Source organism: Acanthopagrus latus, chromosome 4 (genome assembly GCF_904848185.1).
Source record: "Acanthopagrus latus isolate v.2019 chromosome 4, fAcaLat1.1, whole genome shotgun sequence".
Taxonomy (NCBI): Eukaryota; Metazoa; Chordata; class Actinopteri; order Spariformes; family Sparidae; genus Acanthopagrus; species Acanthopagrus latus.
This window is the reverse complement of record NC_051042.1, coordinates 31,619,176-31,637,332: the sequence shown is the minus strand read 5'-3', so window position 1 is coordinate 31,637,332 and position 18,157 is coordinate 31,619,176. Positions and strand designations below refer to the sequence as shown.

The window sequence follows — 18,157 nt, the reverse complement described above, 5'->3', positions numbered from 1 at the left end:
AGTGGCTTATGTTTATAGTAAATGTAAGCATGCTGTTACACTAAATTAACATGGTAAACATGGTAAAGATTGTGCTTGCTTAACATCAGTATGTTAGCATGACATAAGCACAACTGTGTCTTTCCAAGTCAATCACATACAATTTTAATTAATGACATTCTCTATTTATTTTAATACACTTTTGACAATTGAAGTGAGAGCTATTTATTCTTTATTTTTCTTTACTCCTTCCTTCCTTCCTTCCTTCCTTTTCTTCCTTCCTCTCTCTCAGGCAGTGGTCCAAGACTGAAGAAAGTAGCAGTTTGGCTCTGTGGTTCCCAAAGAAAGATTTGGAAAAACAGGTCAGTTGGACTCAAAGCTGCAAAGAGACCGATAAAGACATCAATAATCCCACACTGTTATACATGTCTGTTAAAACATTCTGGGGCTGAACACGAGGTTTCACATGTTGTTCTGTTTTTCCTCTTTCAAGTACCGATCCCTGGATTTGCCGATGTTCAAACACTACGTTGGCTGTGCCACTTTCATCTTCCTATGCATCTTTTTAGTTCAGATGTTTGTCACAAAGAAGTGAGTATAACAGTATTTTCCTTTTGTTATTTACTGTCAGTCTACCACAAAGTTGTCAGCAGGGCAAGAAGAAACACAGCATGAGGATGGTATTTTGCACTAATAGGCAAATAAGACGCTGGAGACTGATTTTTGTCATCCTCTGTTTTATATCTCCCTCAGTCGACAGATGTTGGGGATGTCATTTGGAGTATTGGTCTGCGTGCTGCTGCTGACCCTGGCCATCTGTTTCGCCGGTCACTTACAGGTCAGTCTGTTAAATCTTACGTCAGCATTTAACATTTGAATACTCGGATGATGAGAGCTCAGGTATCAGCTCTTTCAGCCAGTACATCTCAAATGTCATGTGGGTTTGAAGCAAGTGGAAAAATTAAGCCTCAAAGTCACAGCAAACCCACACTGCATGGATGGATGGATGAATGGATGGAGTGAAAGCGTTGTTATTTGTCCAGCTGCACTTGTTAAGTTCCACATTTAATAATGCTGGCCTGGCCCTCACCCCGCATTGCCTGAAATGTTTCTCTCTGGAACGTTGTTCAGGTAATTAAAAGGTAATTATACTTCTGTTGTGTGAAGGCCACACTAACAAATACCATATAATACAAGAAGCACTCAGGAAAAATGTAATTTCACTTACCATCTGTTTCTAGCCTTCCTTAGGACACCACAAGGGAGTACGTGTGCTACTCAGCTTTCGGTGAAATTGTTATGGCAACTGCTCTTTCGAAAGTCATGAAGTCTCTCAGCTTTGAAATGAAAAATGTGAGGCATCACTATGATATACTGTTAACTCACTTAATAACTTAAATCCCCTACAGTCATCCCTTCATATCATCCCTGTTGGGTCAAGGATGGACTTTAAATCTCAAAGTAAACACTGTACATACATTCTGGGTCCAGCAGTGTCTGAGCTGTACAACCATTTCGATTTTTCTTCACATTGGAGGAGAGACACAATAGTCTTCAGTGAAAACATTCTTGTATTCATCCACATGTTGTTTCACATTGGAATGCAACTATAAAATCAATGTTTTAATGTTTCATAAAGACCTTGGACTCTTGCAGTGCAACATCAGGGAATTCACAACAAAAATTATCAAGTTATAAGCGTTGCTGCCAACTCTTAATAGATTCACAGGTCAAACAACGTAATACCCGTGTGATATATTAAGTATGTGCTTGGCTAAATAAAGCCAAGGGCGAAGTGATGTGTGTGTGGTGTGACATGTGTGGTTTTATGATGGCAGTGTGTGAATGGAAACATGACATGGACGCTGTCCCTTGCGCTCACTGTGCTGTAGCTTTCTTTAGCTAACCTACTGACTTAGTGGACGACACCTGACATGCAGTCCTTGACACAGGCAGTGTTTCCTCCTCTCATACAGATTCCCTCACTTGAAATAGCCAGCAGTGAGTCACCCACACATGATGTCTGGAGATGAATGACTGTGCTCGTCATACCTGTTTTATCCCCATATTTGTCATCACGTCACGTTCTCCTCTGCAGCGCCTGTTTCCAGAGAAGCTATCGAGCTGTCAGTGGCTGCCGGCGGTGTCGGAGGCGGTAGTGAAGCGGCCGTGTGTGCGCCTCCCTTTGGCCACTATCACGACTGCGGTCATCATTGTCTTGGCGGTGTTTAACCTGGTGAGACTGCGCTCACATGTCGGGTGATAAGAGAGGGGTCATTATTAACACTCATGACATGACAGCTATGAAGTGAAGCACAGCTACAAATAGACTTCAAAGCGAGCGGTCCAGTAGTTGCTTGTAAGTCAAATCTTTTCATACCCCCCCTGCAGTGCTTCGTCCAGACACCGGGGCCATGTCCCAGCGATGCTGCTGACCCGTCCCCCACAAATGATTCCTTTGAGCCAGGATTAGAGGGGGATCTCTTCTACCTGCCTGTGAGTGATGGATTTGTTATCCGGAGACAATAATGAAATGACAATATTTAATGCCTGTTTATATCTGACTAAATTTAATCGTATGTGCAAATAGTTTCTGGCATGTGTTTAAAGGCACAGTTCACCTGAAAATATACCTATTAGTGATGTACATATCTTTTTCGCCTTTCTCTCCCTCAGTACTCCGTGTACTGCTGTATCCTCTCGCTCATCGCTTGTGGAGTCTTCCTCCGGGTGAGCTTTGAGCTCAAAGTGCTCTTCCTCACGCTGGCCTCCGCAGCATACTACATCATCATCCTCAGCACCAAGAGCGATCTCTTCGTGGCCTACGGAAACGTCCTCTATACTAACAACTCTAGCAGCTGGAACTGCAGCAGGTAGAAGTGAATGTAGACAGTCAATCATAGTGTATCAGAGCAACCATATCACTAATTCGTGGTGGTTCCAAGTTCGAGAAACTTTATACTGGTTATTAATTTGAGCTGAAGCAGAATAATCATGCCTGAAATGTGTACATGGAAGTCCAACCTTGAAGGTTCTGCTTGGTTCTACAGCATAGATGACGACACCATCCTGAAAAAATTAGGGCTGGTGAAACACCCCCAGGTGATGAGCTGCATATATATCACGCTGTTCCTGGTCACCATGCTCATCATCTCACAACAGGTAATGAAACAGATGACAAACAGATGAACACAATCAAAACAGTTCACATTTAAGTCATTAAAGACCAATCCCGCGTTGGCCTCTCATGAATTTATCTTTTCCTTATACCAACAAATTCTGAAAAATTGCAACACATTAAAATTGATAATTCAATTATCCTGCTAAATAATCTAACCTCACTGTGTTCTATCCTCTAGAATGAGTCCTGCTTCCGTCAGGACTTTCTGCTAAAGTATAAAAACCGCACAGAGCAGGACGAGATCGAGACCAGGGAGAACCTGAACCGCCTGCTGCTGGAGAACGTGCTGCCGGCCCACGTGGCAGCGCTGTTTGTCGGGGAGAACAAAAAGAACGAGGTGAGACTATTTGATATCAAGTTTGGAACAAGCCACTTTATATCTTGTAAAGTTTGCGTCTTGTAAATAACAAAGTGGAAGATATTTTCTCTGACTGGTCAGGAAAGATGACTGGTGTGGAAATAAATGGAAGTAATTTCTTTTGAGTTTCTTCATGTTTGCTCAGTTGGTTTTTATTTTTACTGACAGCAACTTTATTGTAAAGATAAAACATGACATTTAATCTGAGTGTTTTCTTTTTTAAACCATTATTGTCTTAAAAGGACAGTACACCCCTGAAGTTTTTATTTATAGTACTTTGTATCCATCCACACTGTTTTGGTATGACGTGCCAAGTTTTAGAGACATCTGCCTTCTCTCCAACATAATACACAAATATAGCACTTGGCATTTGGGGCACATAGTTCTAAAAGAATTTGAATCTCAACAGCAGTGTCTCTTTCCTGAAATAATGACGGTTACTCTAAATAATCCATCCTGTGAGCAGGATGCAGGAACTATTTTCTTTCCGTATCACCGTGTAGACGGAAGCATGCATCTACAAGTCTACCAGTGTTACAGCTCAGCGGAGTAGGAAGTCATTAATGTTTACATCCTGTGCTGTTAGGAGCACGACCCTCGGAAATAAAATAGTTCCTATGTGGAAATGCTCACAACAAGGTCTGTGGATTATCAGTCTAGATGGATGAATAGCCCTACTGGGAAAAAGGGAAAGTATGTATTTTGTAGTAGTAGTTAATGCAGGTCTTACAGTCACTGTCTCGTTCTGGGTAAACCACTAAGTTTATATTTTTGTTTTTTCCTTCCTGAAAGGACCTTTACTACAAGTCCTATGACTGTGTGTGTGTGATGTTCGCCTCAGTGCCGGATTTCAAAGAATTTTACACCGAGTGTGACATCAACAAAGAGGGCCTGGAATGCCTGAGGCTGCTGAACGAGATCATCGCTGACTTTGACGAGGTCAGGAAGAAATAAAAAAACGTCTCTTTCATCCTCATATCCTCCATTCGTTGCCAAGCACTTCCCTGTGATACACGACAGATGTGTCTTTAAAGTCCCGGTCTGTTATCGGTAGCTCTGTTTATGCTCTTCTTCCAGTTCCAAATGTTAACCGGGTGCGCCGCGGGGACAGGGGCTGCATCATTATCAGAACTCATGCTTAAGAATTCAGGAATGAATAGAAAGGAACTGTTCCTTCATAACATTCGGTCTCTTTTTGTGCTTCTCTAACCAAACAGCTGCTGTCCAAGCCAAAGTTCAGCGGCGTGGAGAAGATCAAAACAATTGGCAGCACGTACATGGCGGCCGCGGGGCTTAGTGGGACGCCTGGTCAGGAGAACAATCAGGTGGAGTAGATCCTGGGTCAGATCTGGGTCACACCGGCTTTGGTTGCAAGCCCACAACTGTGTTCGCATGTCATAAATACAAACCGTAAAGCTTGAAGCGGTCATAATGAGCTCGCTGAATGATATGTTCTTTCAGGACAAAGAGCGGCAGCAGGCCCAGATAGGGATCATGGTGGAGTTTGCCATCGCTCTGATTGGCAAGTTGGACGGCATCAACAGACATTCCTTCAATAGCTTCAGGCTGCGTGTGGGTGAGTGTGCTCAGCTGCTTGGCAGCTCCAGCAGAAACCTTTCATTGACTGAATGCTGCGCTGCACTAGATCCAGGTTTCCTTGGTTACACTGTACATGATTGGCATTTATGTAGTGCACCGCCTTCACTGGCTCGATTATTAGTTTGTCATGTTGCTCACAGGACTGGAGTAGAAGTTAAACCTACCTTACCGGAGTGAGCTCGTCTTTAGAGGCTAATGTACTGTAACATGTGGAGCGTCTGCTTCATGGTTGTCCGTAATGTTGAGCTCATTTTACATGGTTATCTTAAGTACATCAAGTAATATGTGAAGCTAATGTCACACTGAAGCCATGAGAAAGAGACAGAACCCAGAGGAGTGTCTGGGAGACCTTAACCTCTGTGTGTTGTGTCTGCAGTCCTGACACAGTTATTCCCACACGGTTGATTCCGAGCAGACATCTCGGTTAAAAGTTTTAGTTAAAATATTTACATTTCTCTGAAGATAAAAAAGCCAACACGAACACTGTAGTTTCACAGCGAGCGGGTTACTTCTTCCTTTACAGAGTGCTGTCCTTGTCGCCGGGCTGCGTCTAAACACTTTGCTGTCTTAAAACAAAATCCACTCACTTCCAGTTTTGACATTCATATTAATTAAAAGAAAAATGTGATTATTTGACAGCTGTCGCCATACTGTTGTAATTCCTCTGCTGCTGGTAACATGACGCTTTTAAATATCCCAACTACACCTGCTGTGTTCTCCGCTCCTTATCAAGCATCCCTGCATTAAAAACCCATCTGTGGAGCTGCGCTGAACAGCGCCCACTGTGGCCACAGATGGCTGTTACAGGATAATCAGTGCAGTAGAGAGGTGTGATGAAGCGAGAGCAGTGACTCAGTAATACCAGTTACACGGCAGTATCTATCTTAAAGCATCAGTAACCATCAGCTCCTCAACATACCAGACCAAGTAAGGCTGTAGCTGCGAAGCCACTGAATGCACTAGACTGAATAAGGTTTGAATAATGTCTTGAACTTTTTTATTTGCAGTCAAGTTTTTTGTTTTAATTTATTGTACATCTAAATAGTGTCACGGGATTGATCACTTTTCATCTCTCCCCTGTTGGTTTAGCATTTAAATTTTATGAGCTGTGAAGCATCTCGCAGTTTTTAAACTTCTCGATCAATGCCGTGGATTTTCAGCATATCTGAGGGAGACGCTTGACTTTGAGTTTGCGTCGTGTCTAAAATCCTTTTGAAGAGATTCCAGCCACAGTATTGTGGAGTTAAAAAAGCTTTTTCAGCCCCGTGTTAGTGAGTCTGCCGCTCAGAAAATCTGCTTTGCTGATGTGTCCTTGAGAAAAATCACAGCAAAGGAATAGCATTGTATTAATGGCTAAAAGAGTTATTTCATTTCTGATGAACATCTGAACTCTGGTACATCTTTGAGCCACCACAGTGTGAGGATCGTTTCACTTCTTGGATTTTGTATTTCAACACGTCTGTTTGTTCCTTCACACTCCTTCACTTCCCTCTGTTAATGCTGCATGTGAACATTGCACTCATTTATCATAACCTGTTGTTTCTCCACAGGCATTAATCACGGCCCGGTGATAGCTGGAGTGATCGGAGCGAGGAAGCCTCAGTATGACATCTGGGGCAACACCGTTAACGTGGCCAGCAGGATGGAGAGCACCGGGGAGCTCGGAAAGATCCAGGTACGCTCGGCGCCGCCCGACAGAGGCCACCGGCGATATTTTATATGGTAGTATTGAAGGTCAAGTAGTCAAATCTCTTAATTCCAGCAGAAAAATAAATGTCCATTCTTCGCTGGTCCTAAGAACATCTCATGAGATGAACATTTAATTAGCTTTTCCCCCTGCAGTTGCACTTTATTGCAGCGCATCACATTAATCTGTGGACTCCCAAGCAATTCATGACTTAACTTGAGAAATTGCTTTTCCTCTGCTAATGGCACTGCTCTGCCGTAGCCACAATAATGCTGTCATAATGAAGTCGGAAATTAAAACATTTATTCAGTTTGAGAAGTCAGATGTTACTTCTGCTGCGGGGAAGTTCTCACAAAGGATTTTTAGCCTCTCCAGATGTTGTTTTAAATCTGAATATTTTAGTAGCGACGAGACCAAAAAAAAAACAAAAAAAAAAAACAGTCATATTTTTGCTGTTGTTTTTAAAAAATGACTTCTGTGAGTTGGTTTGTTTTCTCAGCTGCAGTCGTGTGCTCCCTCTCCTTCAGGTCACAGAGGAGACGTTCAAGGTGCTGTCGAAGCTGGGCTACTCGTGCGACTGTAGAGGATTAATCAACGTGAAGGGGAAAGGCGAGCTGAAAACCTTCTTTGTGTGCACCGACATGAGCAAGCAGCAGGGGATGGGGCTGAGCTGAGGCCTTGACCGGCACAGCCAACAGAACCGGACACGGACTCATGTACACAAGTCGAGAGTTTATATGCTCCTGAACGCCACAAGTGTTGAGACAGAGCTGAGTGAAATACAGCTGTGTTCCTGTCATGTTGCTGCATAGAAATGACTTTAGAGAAAGTGCTGCCTCGCCGTGATGTCGCGATGAACCAACACTTTCTACGCTGGACCCTGTTAGACGAGGATGGTGGGAGAGACGGTCAGAACGTACAGGCGCCATCTTTTTTTCTATTCATGACCAGGTTTACGTCCAGTGATCAGTCACTTTTGTACTTCTTTTGTTTTGTTTTTCTTTGTCTTTAACTTAGTTGTCGTTCTGATTAGAAAAGATGCGTCTCGTACTAATGCCAAATACAGTTGTGTAATTTTTTTTTTTTTTTTGAAGACCTCCCGGTCCTTTAAAAACAAAAAACAATGGATTCTGTTTGGATCCTACTTTGAGAAGGCGTCTGGTTTTTACCTGTTTTGAGAAAGGATGGGAACACTGCTCCGTTACTGTGTAATGAGCACGACATCTGCCAGCTGTTTCAGTACAGAAACGAGCTGAAACAGAAGGTAAAGATAAAAAGGAGGAAAAGTAGTGAGTTTTTCACTTTGCGGCCGTGCTGCACATCCTGAAGTTACTGCATCTTCAACACCTTTGTTCAGGTGTAACAACCCTTTATGTGATCACGTATTTCGGCCTGTTTAATTTTACATATACGACAAGGTATTCACTACGTTCCAGGAGGAAATGGACGAACCCACGTGCTGTATCTTTGTCACCTGTTAACGTGTTGCCGCTTGTGTGCATTTATGCTGCATCGGGGGAACCTGTGACGCTGCCCCTCGGTGTCTCCGGTCTGTATGATGTAACAACCCGCCTGCTGTGAATGTTTTTCCTGGCTGCAGCTCAGACGATCACCAGAACTGATCCGGATCGCTCTCAAGTGTCTCTGAAAACTTGATCTGTCTTGTGGCCTTAACTTTTGAGACCATCATGTCGTCTGTAATCGTGGTTACATAATAATAATAATAATAATAATAATAATAATAATAATGATAATAATAATAATATTGATAATAATAATAATAATAATGATAATAATGTATTGGCCTTCATGTGAACAAATGTGACATTGAATTTTGTACAGTTACAGAATGTAATAAATGTTTTCCTAAGTCTACAGCTTGTCATACAGTACTTTTTACAGAGAAACCAGGTTTATATATTAAAAAAAAGAAGGTTTATTAATTGAAATGCATACAAATGTCTCACAGAAAAAAAGCACCTTTCGTACAAAACTTAAGTTATTCAGCTGTAGAACGTGTGGGTGGAATTTAATTATACCGGAGGCACCGGAACAGCATCCTGACAACTGGACGAGGTCTCCATCGGTTCAGCCATCCCCTGCACTGAAGACATTTGAAAAGGATAAAATTAGATGAATGAATAGAATAAATAAACACAATGCCCAGTAAGGTGTTTACCAGTGGTGAGGTCAATGAAGGGCTCGGGTGGTTCTGCAGGTAGAGCGATGCCCATGGCCCTCCTGATGCCGTACACGCTGCTGACGTCACATGGAGCCACTTGACCGGTCAGCTCAGCCAGGTTCCCCGTCACCTTCTCCGCTGCAGACAGGAGGAATTAAAGCAAACATTGTTATATAACACTTATGAATAATTTGAGTTTAAAGAAGAAACAATCACAGGTGAAAGGAGTCCGTCAAACAGAATTTTTCCCACCTGAATATCTGTGCTGTGTTTAAGGTAGCCTGTTAGCATAGCTTAGCATACCAGGTTCTCCAAATTTGTTTAATGCAAATCAAAATCTGAGTGACATGGCAAAGAGTGAGCTTTAGAGCAGACAGTCAGAGCTTTCTCAGTGTTAATGCATGCTAACAGGGCTAGCCGTAGCTTCAATTGTACCATAAACAGTGGTAGTTAGCGTTAGCAGCGATAGCACACATAAAAAGACACATTAGCACTTGTCATCCTAAGAAAAGAGGCACACGGGGAGGTGTTCGAGGCTCTTACCCAGCTCCATCTCCTTCTGAGTCGGGGCCATCAAGCAAATCATGTTAGGTGGCTGCTTGGCGCTCAGACGCTCCTTCTGTGCTTCCTGCAAGTCACGCAGCAGCTTTGTAGTCTCGTCCAACTTCTGCTGGAAATGCAGAGCCTCTGTGACGGACAGAAAGAGAGACGAGAAACATGCGGTTAATGCTTCCTCTGGGTTGCTCCAGTTACCTCGTGGTAACCCCCCCCCCTTGTCCTTGGCTGCACACGTTGAGCACAATACATCTTTTCTCTCTCAACCCTGATGTGGCACCCTCAGGTTTCAGAGAGCAGAAGGGGGGGCAGAGGGAAACTATGACGGGCTGTTTGAAACATCTGAGAGGATGCATAATGGGATGATGAATGGCTAAATGGCCCAGCTAACTGCTCTAGATGACGGCTTTTTCTTTTCCTTCAAATTACCTCAATGACAAGAGCATTTACAGTGTGATTATGAATTTCTTTGTCCACAACATAAAGCAGGCGGGGCTGAAAACGTTGACTGATCTGCCTCCTGCTCTCTCAGCTGGGCAGATCAGATCTGTGATCCTCCATGAGAGCAGGCGGTTGTTTCAGCGCCAGACATCCTCTAGTTCCAGCTCTCTTTTTACATGGTTGTACATTTCTTTGGATAGTAGATTAAAATCAATCTGAAGCTGTCAACTTGTGCTCCAGGAAAATGAATGGGTAGTTTAAATTAAAAACCAAACATTTCTGACATATTAGAGAATAGATGGTGAGTTAATCAATCAAAAATGAAATGTAGTCAGAAGTTTCACCTCCAGTGAGCTCTTCAGGCTTCTGCAGGCCTGTAACCGAGTACAGGAAGTCCAGCCGGTTGCTGTAGTATGCATCGGGTTCAGCTACCTACAAGAGACATGGGGGAGACAACATGTTTAGTCAGATTAGGAAGATGCATTCCACACAAGACAGCTGACGCGTCTCAGGTACATCCAGGCCTTTTGAAGCTTCTTTAGTCACGCTGCGTCTTCGCTCCAATAAAATCAGCCCTAATGAAAAGCTGCAACACCCGGGCAGGAGATGAGAGTAAACTGGAGCGCTGCCAAGAAAAGCAAACAGAGCCAGCACAGAGGGCTGCTGTGTGCATGATGGAGGGGCCTGTACTTTGGTTTCCTCTGCTGCTCTGAGGAACGATTCAGCCGCACAGCCAGCGGGCACCGAACGAAAACACAGGGCCTCTCCAAATTCTCCAACGGCGAGCGTTAAACGAGCTGCACCGCTGCGCGCTGAGGGGAAATGTTCTTTCCGTGCGTGGATGGCTCACAGCTGAAGGCAGGCCCCTTGCTTTATTTTCTCAGCTGGTTGACGCAGTCGCCGTCTGCAGAGGCCATCCGTAACGTCGGAATGAAATGAAGAATCCACACGAGGTGTAATGCAATCACACACGCTGTACACCGAACAACGGCACAGCAGGAGCTCATCTTCCGAACATCACATCCAGCACTGACGAGGGTGAAATGCTCCGGTTTCACGTTACGTAGCACACACTGATATTTCTCGTTATGAACCTGATGTCTGTTTCCACTCGTACTGTGTTGTGGGACTCGTGAGGAACAGAAGCTGTTGATCACAAACTCACCTCCATCTCATTCTTGTCCCCTTGTGTATTTGTTGCCGTCTCCACCTGCTGAACAGGCAAAAAAAAACAAAAAACAACTGAGCCAACTGATCCTGTTGTATCCTGAGCAGTTTAACTCAGCAGTAACACAAGACGCGACAGTCGAAGCTCACCGGTTCGTTCTGCTTCAGGGTTTTCGAATGCTCTCCGTTGGTTATTGCGTCCAGAAGATTGTCCGCCAGTTTGTACACGTACTCATCTGAGTTGGCCAGGAACTCTGTCAAGCTGCCAAACACACAAACACACACACACACACACTCAGAACAACATTTACCATTACTGTTTTCGAAGCAGAAGCTGCTGTGAAAACCAGAATCAATTTCTTGGCCAAGAAAAATAAGAAGTTGTTCTTGACTCCGCTGACACGAACGCTCTGAAGCAGCAACTGAACCCGGTGAAACAAAGACAGTCAGAGCGTGTTTCTTCTTCATGAAGAGACATGAAGGCTTGAGGACACAACGAGAATAAAGGACCAGACGCTATAGAAGCTAGACAGCTTGTTCATGTCCCTCAAATGAGAATACACCTTACAGTCCCAGCCTCACTTCTAAGGTCATCATTCTGTTTCAAAAATGTAGTGAAAGATAACTCAGCAGTCCAGTTGTATTCAATCATGTCCAGATTTTTACTTCAGTCCCCATCAAATTGTACCAGCCGCCTAAATACACCTCTGGTGAAAAACAACAAGAGCTGTGTTCCTTGTGAATTTATGAAAATGCTGAAAAACATCTAATCACAATTTTACAGACATTAGGAAGAAAGAGGATTCGTCCCTTTATCCGAATCCACACCGAAAGCAAATGGGGTCTATTCTCTGCTGTTAGAGGAAATCTGTTCAGTAGATTCTGTGTCATCCTGATGACTAACAAACCAACTGACGACTGTGATGGAGGTAAAGATAAATAAGCAACATACTTAAGTGCAATACCATTTCAGCTGGATACTAACATCTTCATGTAACTGACTCAGTTTGTTCCGAACATCCAGTCACCTTTAATGTTCAGCCTGGACACAAAAACTCTGGAGGTTACTAACACGGACGGTGCAAAGCCTTATGGAGGACCAGGGTGTCATGAGTGACCTATAGCAGCATACCATGAGATAATTATAGACGACAGACCGAAGTGTAAGGACTGACGGGTTCCAGTCAGAATGAGGCCCAGTGTACATCTGACCTCCTGCAGACTAGGTGACCTCAGTGAAAGACGGAAGCATCTGGAAAGCAGTCGTTCAGGAATGCCTCCTGACGTTTTGTGTGAATGCCACAGAGCGCGAGTGCGTCGGCGCTGCACATACCTGTCTGAGCCCCGCGGACTGGACTCGTTGCCGTAAGAAGAGTAGATGAGGTCGGACTCCTCCTTGCTGATGTTGGCGAAGCTGGAGTCGTAGGTGGGAGCGTAGGAGGTGAAGGGCCCGTAGTTGATGTAGGACACTGTGGGAAGCAGAAACATCGGCTCATGAAAAAAAAAAAAAAAAAAAGCTCAACCAGCAGGAAGGAGAGCTCTCAACATCGGCATCGTGCCGGAACATTTGGAGCAGTAGAGTACCTTGAGTAACCCGGTTCCTCTTGTCCTCCCTGAAGCCCTGCAGGGTGTTCACGCCGCTCTGCAGCCGATTGGACATCATGCCGAGTTTCACAGGACAGTAACCAGCATCTGCAGCAGGAGACAGTCTTAGTTCTTTCTCTTACTCATTGTCTTGATGTATTTATTTTCACTGATTAGTCTGCTGATTCTTTTCACTATTAACTATCTGAAAGGGATAAGATATTCAGTGTACGATCGTTGAAGGCTGAGAAAACCAGCGAATGTTCACATTTCAAAAAACTGGAAATAGCTACTCATCTGAATAGCTGCTTGTTCATTTTCCAGCGATCAACTGAGGGACTCTACGGGCTTCCAGACCGGACTCACCTCCCACCGACGGTTCTGCTGGGTTGAGGATGGCCAGAGTGGTGGAGCCGTCAGACTTCCGCCTCGCAAACTCCAACTACACAACAAATAAATTACATATGCCCATAAAAACCTGAGAAAAGACTGTGTTGTGTTGAAACATTTGTGGTGGACCTGGAGAGCAACAGGCCATCTTCCAAACCACTACTGACTGACCAACCGAACACCCAGTGGGAGCAAAAAAAAATCTCATGACCCCCAAGTAAAATGTTCCAAATGTCTAAAACACCAAATCCCCCGTTAGCCTTAAAGAAAATCATAGATATTATCTCCACTAAGGGCTTTGAAATCAGATACTTTTCTTCTCATGACACCATTTTAAAAACAGCAGATAGTCGTGATATGTTTAATAGTGGTTATTGTCATCTATTAAAAAAAAAAAAAAAAGCGGTCCTGAGTGTGACCCTGTTCCCTCACATCACACTGCAGCACTCTGCTGGACAGCTTTCCTCCCGAGTCTTCGATAACCTTGCGGATTTCCTCCAGCTCTTTCTCTGCCTTTGCCGCTTCGTCCTTGGAGTCCTTATCCTGTCTGCAAATGAAACACAATTGACAGCCGGCAGATGAGACTCTTCGACTGCGTATGAAAAGGTTTTTTTTTTTTTTTAACTTTATAGAAAGAATAAAAAAAGCATGCACACTGCAGGAAGAGGACTGAGGGCTTCTGTTCATTAAAAACGCCTACGTGTTACTTTCGCTTCTTAGATAATCTACCTGGAAGCGTTTTGTTGACGTCAGTAAACGCCATTTATATACGCAGTGTCTCTTGTTCTTATACTGAAGGTTAAAAAAAGTAGCTGAATGAAAAACTGCACAGTAGAGGGTTGCTCAGCTGCTCCTCTGTCGTAACCGATCGTGACTTGAATCGTCCGGTTCTGTTACATCACCGATTTTAAAAGATGCACAGCCATGAGAGAAAACAAGACCCGACATGCTGTGAGGCATTCCTAACATTCTCAGCCTCCAGCAACACAGTGGAAAACGGATTCGCTTTAGTGTTTGTGAGGAAAAAAAACTAACAAAAAAACCTGACCTTGCGCTAACAAGTGTGGGAAATCGTTTCCACCAACATGCTGCAGTTTCCACTTCTGGTCGATTCGTCATCTCAACCTCACCTGTGTTGACACGTGACTGACAATTTCAGCATCTTACAAAAAACAAAATCTGGAAAATGTGGCTGGATTTTCTTTTTTTAAAGATCAGGGACAGATTTTTGTCACTTTCGGATCATGTAAGAAATTAAGCTTCAAGGGATTCATGAAGTGAAATTACAGTCACGATTATTATTTCACCTCCTCACACTGAAATCTGGGGAAGAGAAGCTCTGCTGCAGTGTTACATGACTGGGACATAAGGACGTGACGGGTTTAAGGACCTGGGAGTGCTGGGTGTCTGGGAGCGATCGCTGGTGTCCGAGGTCATGGGTCTGTCTTTGTTCTGGTCCTGACCGGTGCCCCCTTGTTCCTCAGACTTCACTGGCTGTCTGGCAGAAGGGTCGAGGCCGGACATGAACTCTATGCTCTGCTTCAGGCTGTCCAGTCTTTCCTATTGAAGGACAATTAAAAGTGCATTTAATTTCTTTCACTAAGAAACAGGAACAACAAAAGTAGAACTGGAGAGAAGAAAATCTGCCTGAGAAACCTGTTGGTAGCACTGATGGTGTTATACGTAACCAGTCTAGAACATTTCGCAGAGATCTGCTGCCCCCATCTGTTCAAGTGCTCCAAATGAAGTTTACAGCAAAACAGAAAGATGACGATGACATCTCGTGGCACAGAGAGCGATTAACACGTGTGGATAAATACCACTGTGGGGTTCAGGGAGGAAGTGTTGAATATTTATTCTGTTTAAATCTAATAAACTCCAGTGAAGGCTGTGTGCTAACTACATCACTGAATATCGACTAGTTTTATACACTGGACCTTTACACTTCATATTTTCACTGTGTTAACTGTAAATGTATTTCTATAATAATAATAATATTCACTGTGTACAATCTGGAGTAACAACAGGACAATCCACGCAAGTTTTTTTTCCCCAGACCCTCGAGTTTCATACCTGGCTCAGGATCTTCATCCCGGAGTGTAACAGTTTCCGAGCTGCTTTGTGGTAAATGGTCTCGGGTTTATTGTAAATCATGGCGTTCTCACACATGATCCTGAAATCCGCCTGCACCAGCAACAAATAACACATCAGATACGTGACAACACGACACACATCAACTCTTGTGAATCGAAATGCATTAAAGAGTGATAACCCTGGTATATGTGACGAACATTATACGTTAGTTCAACTATGTTTTACAACAACCAGAATTGGAAAAAGTGAAATGCAAAAAGGGCCAGACGATTACCTATGACTACGCACTTTATTATTTTTCTACCTGACTGGGAAAGAAAAATCATATTTTAAGAAAGTACAGGAAAAAAACAAATCTTAGAAGTATGTTGCCAGTTTGATTCTTGTAAGTTTCCTCTGCTTAACAGCCGAGGCCCAAACCTTTTCATAAGTTAAGACTATATTCTCAGCAACAGACAAAACTAACCTCCTTACAGCTTTACTATTAGCTTATTAGGCTTAGCTCCAGGTGTGACAAAATAGTGAAATGTAGCTTATTTTCTTTTCTGTAACATTTAGACATTAATTACAGATGTCTTCCACGTTGCAGCTGTTTCTCTGCATGTCCTGATCAAGTCTTAGTGCAGATCCAAGTCACAGTTTTTTATTATTTGGTATCTGCAGATGCATCTGATCCAATACTTCTATTTTTCAACAGGTTGATTAAGAGTTACACTGAAATAACAGCTGTTCACTACTAAATCTTTTTCCCCCTGAGCTACTTGACAAGTTGATAAGCTTCAAATATTGATATGATATGAATGAAAGTTTAACTGAGAGAATGTCACGCCTGAAACTGACATGAAGTCATTTAGATAATCCGCTGGCATGCATCAATACACCTGTGTGAGATACAGACAGGTACCTTGAGTTCATCGAGTGACTGGTAGCACTCTTTCTTTACTTTGTCCTTCATTGCGCTGAAGTCCATGGGCCGTTTGATGATTGAGGAGTAGCCGGGAGCGATGAGGTCCGTCACCGGGAAGGAGAAGAAAGCACTGGGATCTTTCCTACAGAGAAGAAAAACAAAACACATGTACAGAATTTATTTGCAGCACCAGACACATAGTAACTATAGTAACATGAAGAAGACTTGTTCCTGGGGTCCAATAGCTCAGAAATAAACAAACAGATCAATCATTAAAGGATCACTGCTGCACCTTTGGAGCTGCCTGATGAGCTGGTTCAAAGCTTCCTGCAGTGGAGTTTGTTCCTTCTCTGCTGAGAAAATCAACAACATATCAAGGTAAGACCTGAGACTTTACAGAAAAAAGTGTCGACATAAGCTGTGAAGAAGAGGAACATCTGATAATACCTTCCAGTTTATCGAGCTCTGAGCGGATAGGAGTTCTGCTCTGCTCTCGGTCCTCCTCTCCATCTGCATCCTGTCCTTTCTTCTTCTTTGGAGTCTAACATTACAAAACAAAATATTAAATCAGCTCCTCCAGTTAAAGACTTCACACCCTTCCAGTATCCATCCACCATTACCTTTTTCTTTCCTCTGTCATCCTCTGGTGAGCCGAGGCTCCTCTCTTTATCCTTCTTCTTTTTCTTCTTCTTCTCCTTCGGTTTGTCAGTATCTGCCGGCTGCTCGTCGTAGAAAGTGTCCCGACTCGAGCTTCCCGTCGTCACTTCATTCCCAGACACTTTCAGCACCAGCTTCAGCGGTCTCTCTCCGTACTCTGCGGACACCAAGCCAGCCAAAAATCATCATCGAGCTAACGGTAGCTAACCGTAGCTGACAGCTGAGAGATGCTAGCAGCAACAGCCGCTACGTGGTAGCTAGCTCACCAAACAGGCGCCGTTGTGAGCGTAAAGCTAACGTTGTATTTAAATCCTGAATCCGAGCTTGTGTTTACACTGAATATTCACACATGACAGAAACATGCGGGAGACAAACAGCTAAATCAACCCGGTAGCTAGCTTAGCAGCACGCTAGCTACTCAGCTAAGTTACGATTGTGGTCATGCTAACAAGCGCGAAACCAACTATATTTTTTAACAAATTAGTCAAAAAGTTTAACTAGATTAGTTCTCTCACTGTGTACAAATTAATTACCTTCATATCCGTGTTTTTCGGACTTGTGCTTTTTGTGCTTCTTGCCCATTGTTTGTATTTTGGTCTGCCACCGCCGGCCGGTCGCTCTCTCTCTGATCTGCAGGGGAAACAGCGAACAGCGCCGCGGGGCCGCAGCGCCACCTGCCGGAGAGGCGGTGGTAGCGCAGGGAACTACAATCACCTTTCTCGCCGGTAGAGGGCGAAATAAGTCCAGTATTTAAAGTCCACCCCGGACCAAACCCTGCAAAACTTTTACCCTGTGGTGTGATATAGTCACAACTGTCACTTTACACCATGCATCATTAAGATGGTGGATTTGACACAGATAATTATAAGTATTTATACAGAAATCATGTCTGCTTGAATCAGGTGCATCCCAGAGTCACATTAGCCACACCACCACATCAGTGCAGGAATACATGCATGCACACATCCATATTTATGCATGCACAGTTAAAGGGCTTGTCTAGCTATTTAGTATTGCACTTTAATGAAAGTTGGGATGCCCTCTGAGTGACACTTAGTCCAAAGTGACGCTGCAGAAACCAAGACATCCTGATTTTTATCAACCCAAAACACTAGATCAACTCGTAGCATCTTTCCTTACACCCACTTGATTGTTTGAAGTCCCTCCAAGGCCAAGCTGATTAATTCTGATGACATCATCAAGGTGATTTTGTCTCAGACATTAGAAATTAGAAATATTAGGGGGCGTCATCATGAAACGAGAACATTTCCCACTTTTGATGTATGATTTTTTTTTAGTGCTTGGGCTTTATAAAGCAAATAGAATAAAAAAAAATGATGTTTAATTTCAAAAAGACATGAGCTGGATCTTGTTTA

The 18,157-nt window shown here is 43.5% G+C and overlaps 2 protein-coding genes across 7 annotated transcripts in view; one reads left to right on the top strand and one right to left on the bottom strand.

Annotated features, from left to right (window-relative positions):
* The window catches only part of adcy7 (adenylate cyclase 7), a 51,985-nt gene extending 43,306 nt beyond the window's left edge, over positions 1–8,679 (top strand). For 3 of the 4 annotated variants that reach the window (XM_037096812.1, XM_037096814.1, XM_037096815.1), the window contains 13 exons: positions 272–341; positions 473–570; positions 733–817; positions 2,078–2,215; positions 2,371–2,475; positions 2,656–2,852; positions 3,030–3,141; positions 3,339–3,497; positions 4,311–4,457; positions 4,736–4,843; positions 4,980–5,094; positions 6,668–6,792; positions 7,332–7,478. In XM_037096812.1, the coding sequence (XP_036952707.1) occupies positions 272–341; positions 473–570; positions 733–817; positions 2,078–2,215; positions 2,371–2,475; positions 2,656–2,852; positions 3,030–3,141; positions 3,339–3,497; positions 4,311–4,457; positions 4,736–4,843; positions 4,980–5,094; positions 6,668–6,792; positions 7,332–7,478 (1,606 nt within the window). Of the gene's footprint in view, positions 1–271; positions 342–472; positions 571–732; positions 818–2,077; positions 2,216–2,370; positions 2,476–2,655; positions 2,853–3,029; positions 3,142–3,338; positions 3,498–4,310; positions 4,458–4,735; positions 4,844–4,979; positions 5,095–6,667; positions 6,793–7,331 lie in introns of all 4 variants that reach the window. The other variant, XM_037096813.1, reaches the window with a different exon arrangement.
* A 41-nt stretch (positions 8,680–8,720) lies between these two features.
* brd7 (bromodomain containing 7) lies at positions 8,721–17,474 on the bottom strand. 3 transcript variants are annotated; one of them, XM_037096817.1, is made up of 17 exons: positions 17,315–17,474; positions 16,745–16,938; positions 16,572–16,665; positions 16,417–16,477; positions 16,122–16,266; positions 15,197–15,307; positions 14,514–14,683; positions 13,556–13,670; positions 13,100–13,175; positions 12,734–12,841; positions 12,483–12,618; positions 11,300–11,411; positions 11,148–11,195; positions 10,327–10,414; positions 9,530–9,673; positions 8,984–9,124; positions 8,721–8,908 (listed from the first exon to the last, which is right to left on the bottom strand). In XM_037096817.1, exons 1-17 carry the CDS (start codon positions 17,361–17,363, stop codon positions 8,838–8,840), a joined length of 1,863 nt encoding a protein of 620 aa, XP_036952712.1. In that variant the 5' UTR covers positions 17,364–17,474; the 3' UTR covers positions 8,721–8,837. The 3 variants fall into 3 exon arrangements, with proteins under 3 accessions (XP_036952712.1, XP_036952716.1, XP_036952713.1); XM_037096821.1 differs by having other exon boundaries at positions 11,148–11,192; XM_037096818.1 differs by having other exon boundaries at positions 16,417–16,474.
* Between the last annotated feature and the right edge of the window lie 683 nt (positions 17,475–18,157).

Coding starts and splice junctions, on each gene's coding strand:
- brd7 (XM_037096817.1), bottom strand. CDS start 17,363: ATGGGCAAGAAGCACAAAAAGCACAAGTCCGAAAAACACGGATATGAA. Junction 16,939..17,314: donor CGAAAAACACGGATATGAAG/GTAATTAATTTG, acceptor TGGTGTCCGCAG/AGTACGGAGAGAGACCGCTG. Junction 13,671..14,513: donor CAGACACCCAGCACTCCCAG/GTCCTTAAACCC, acceptor TTTCATTTGCAG/ACAGGATAAGGACTCCAAGG.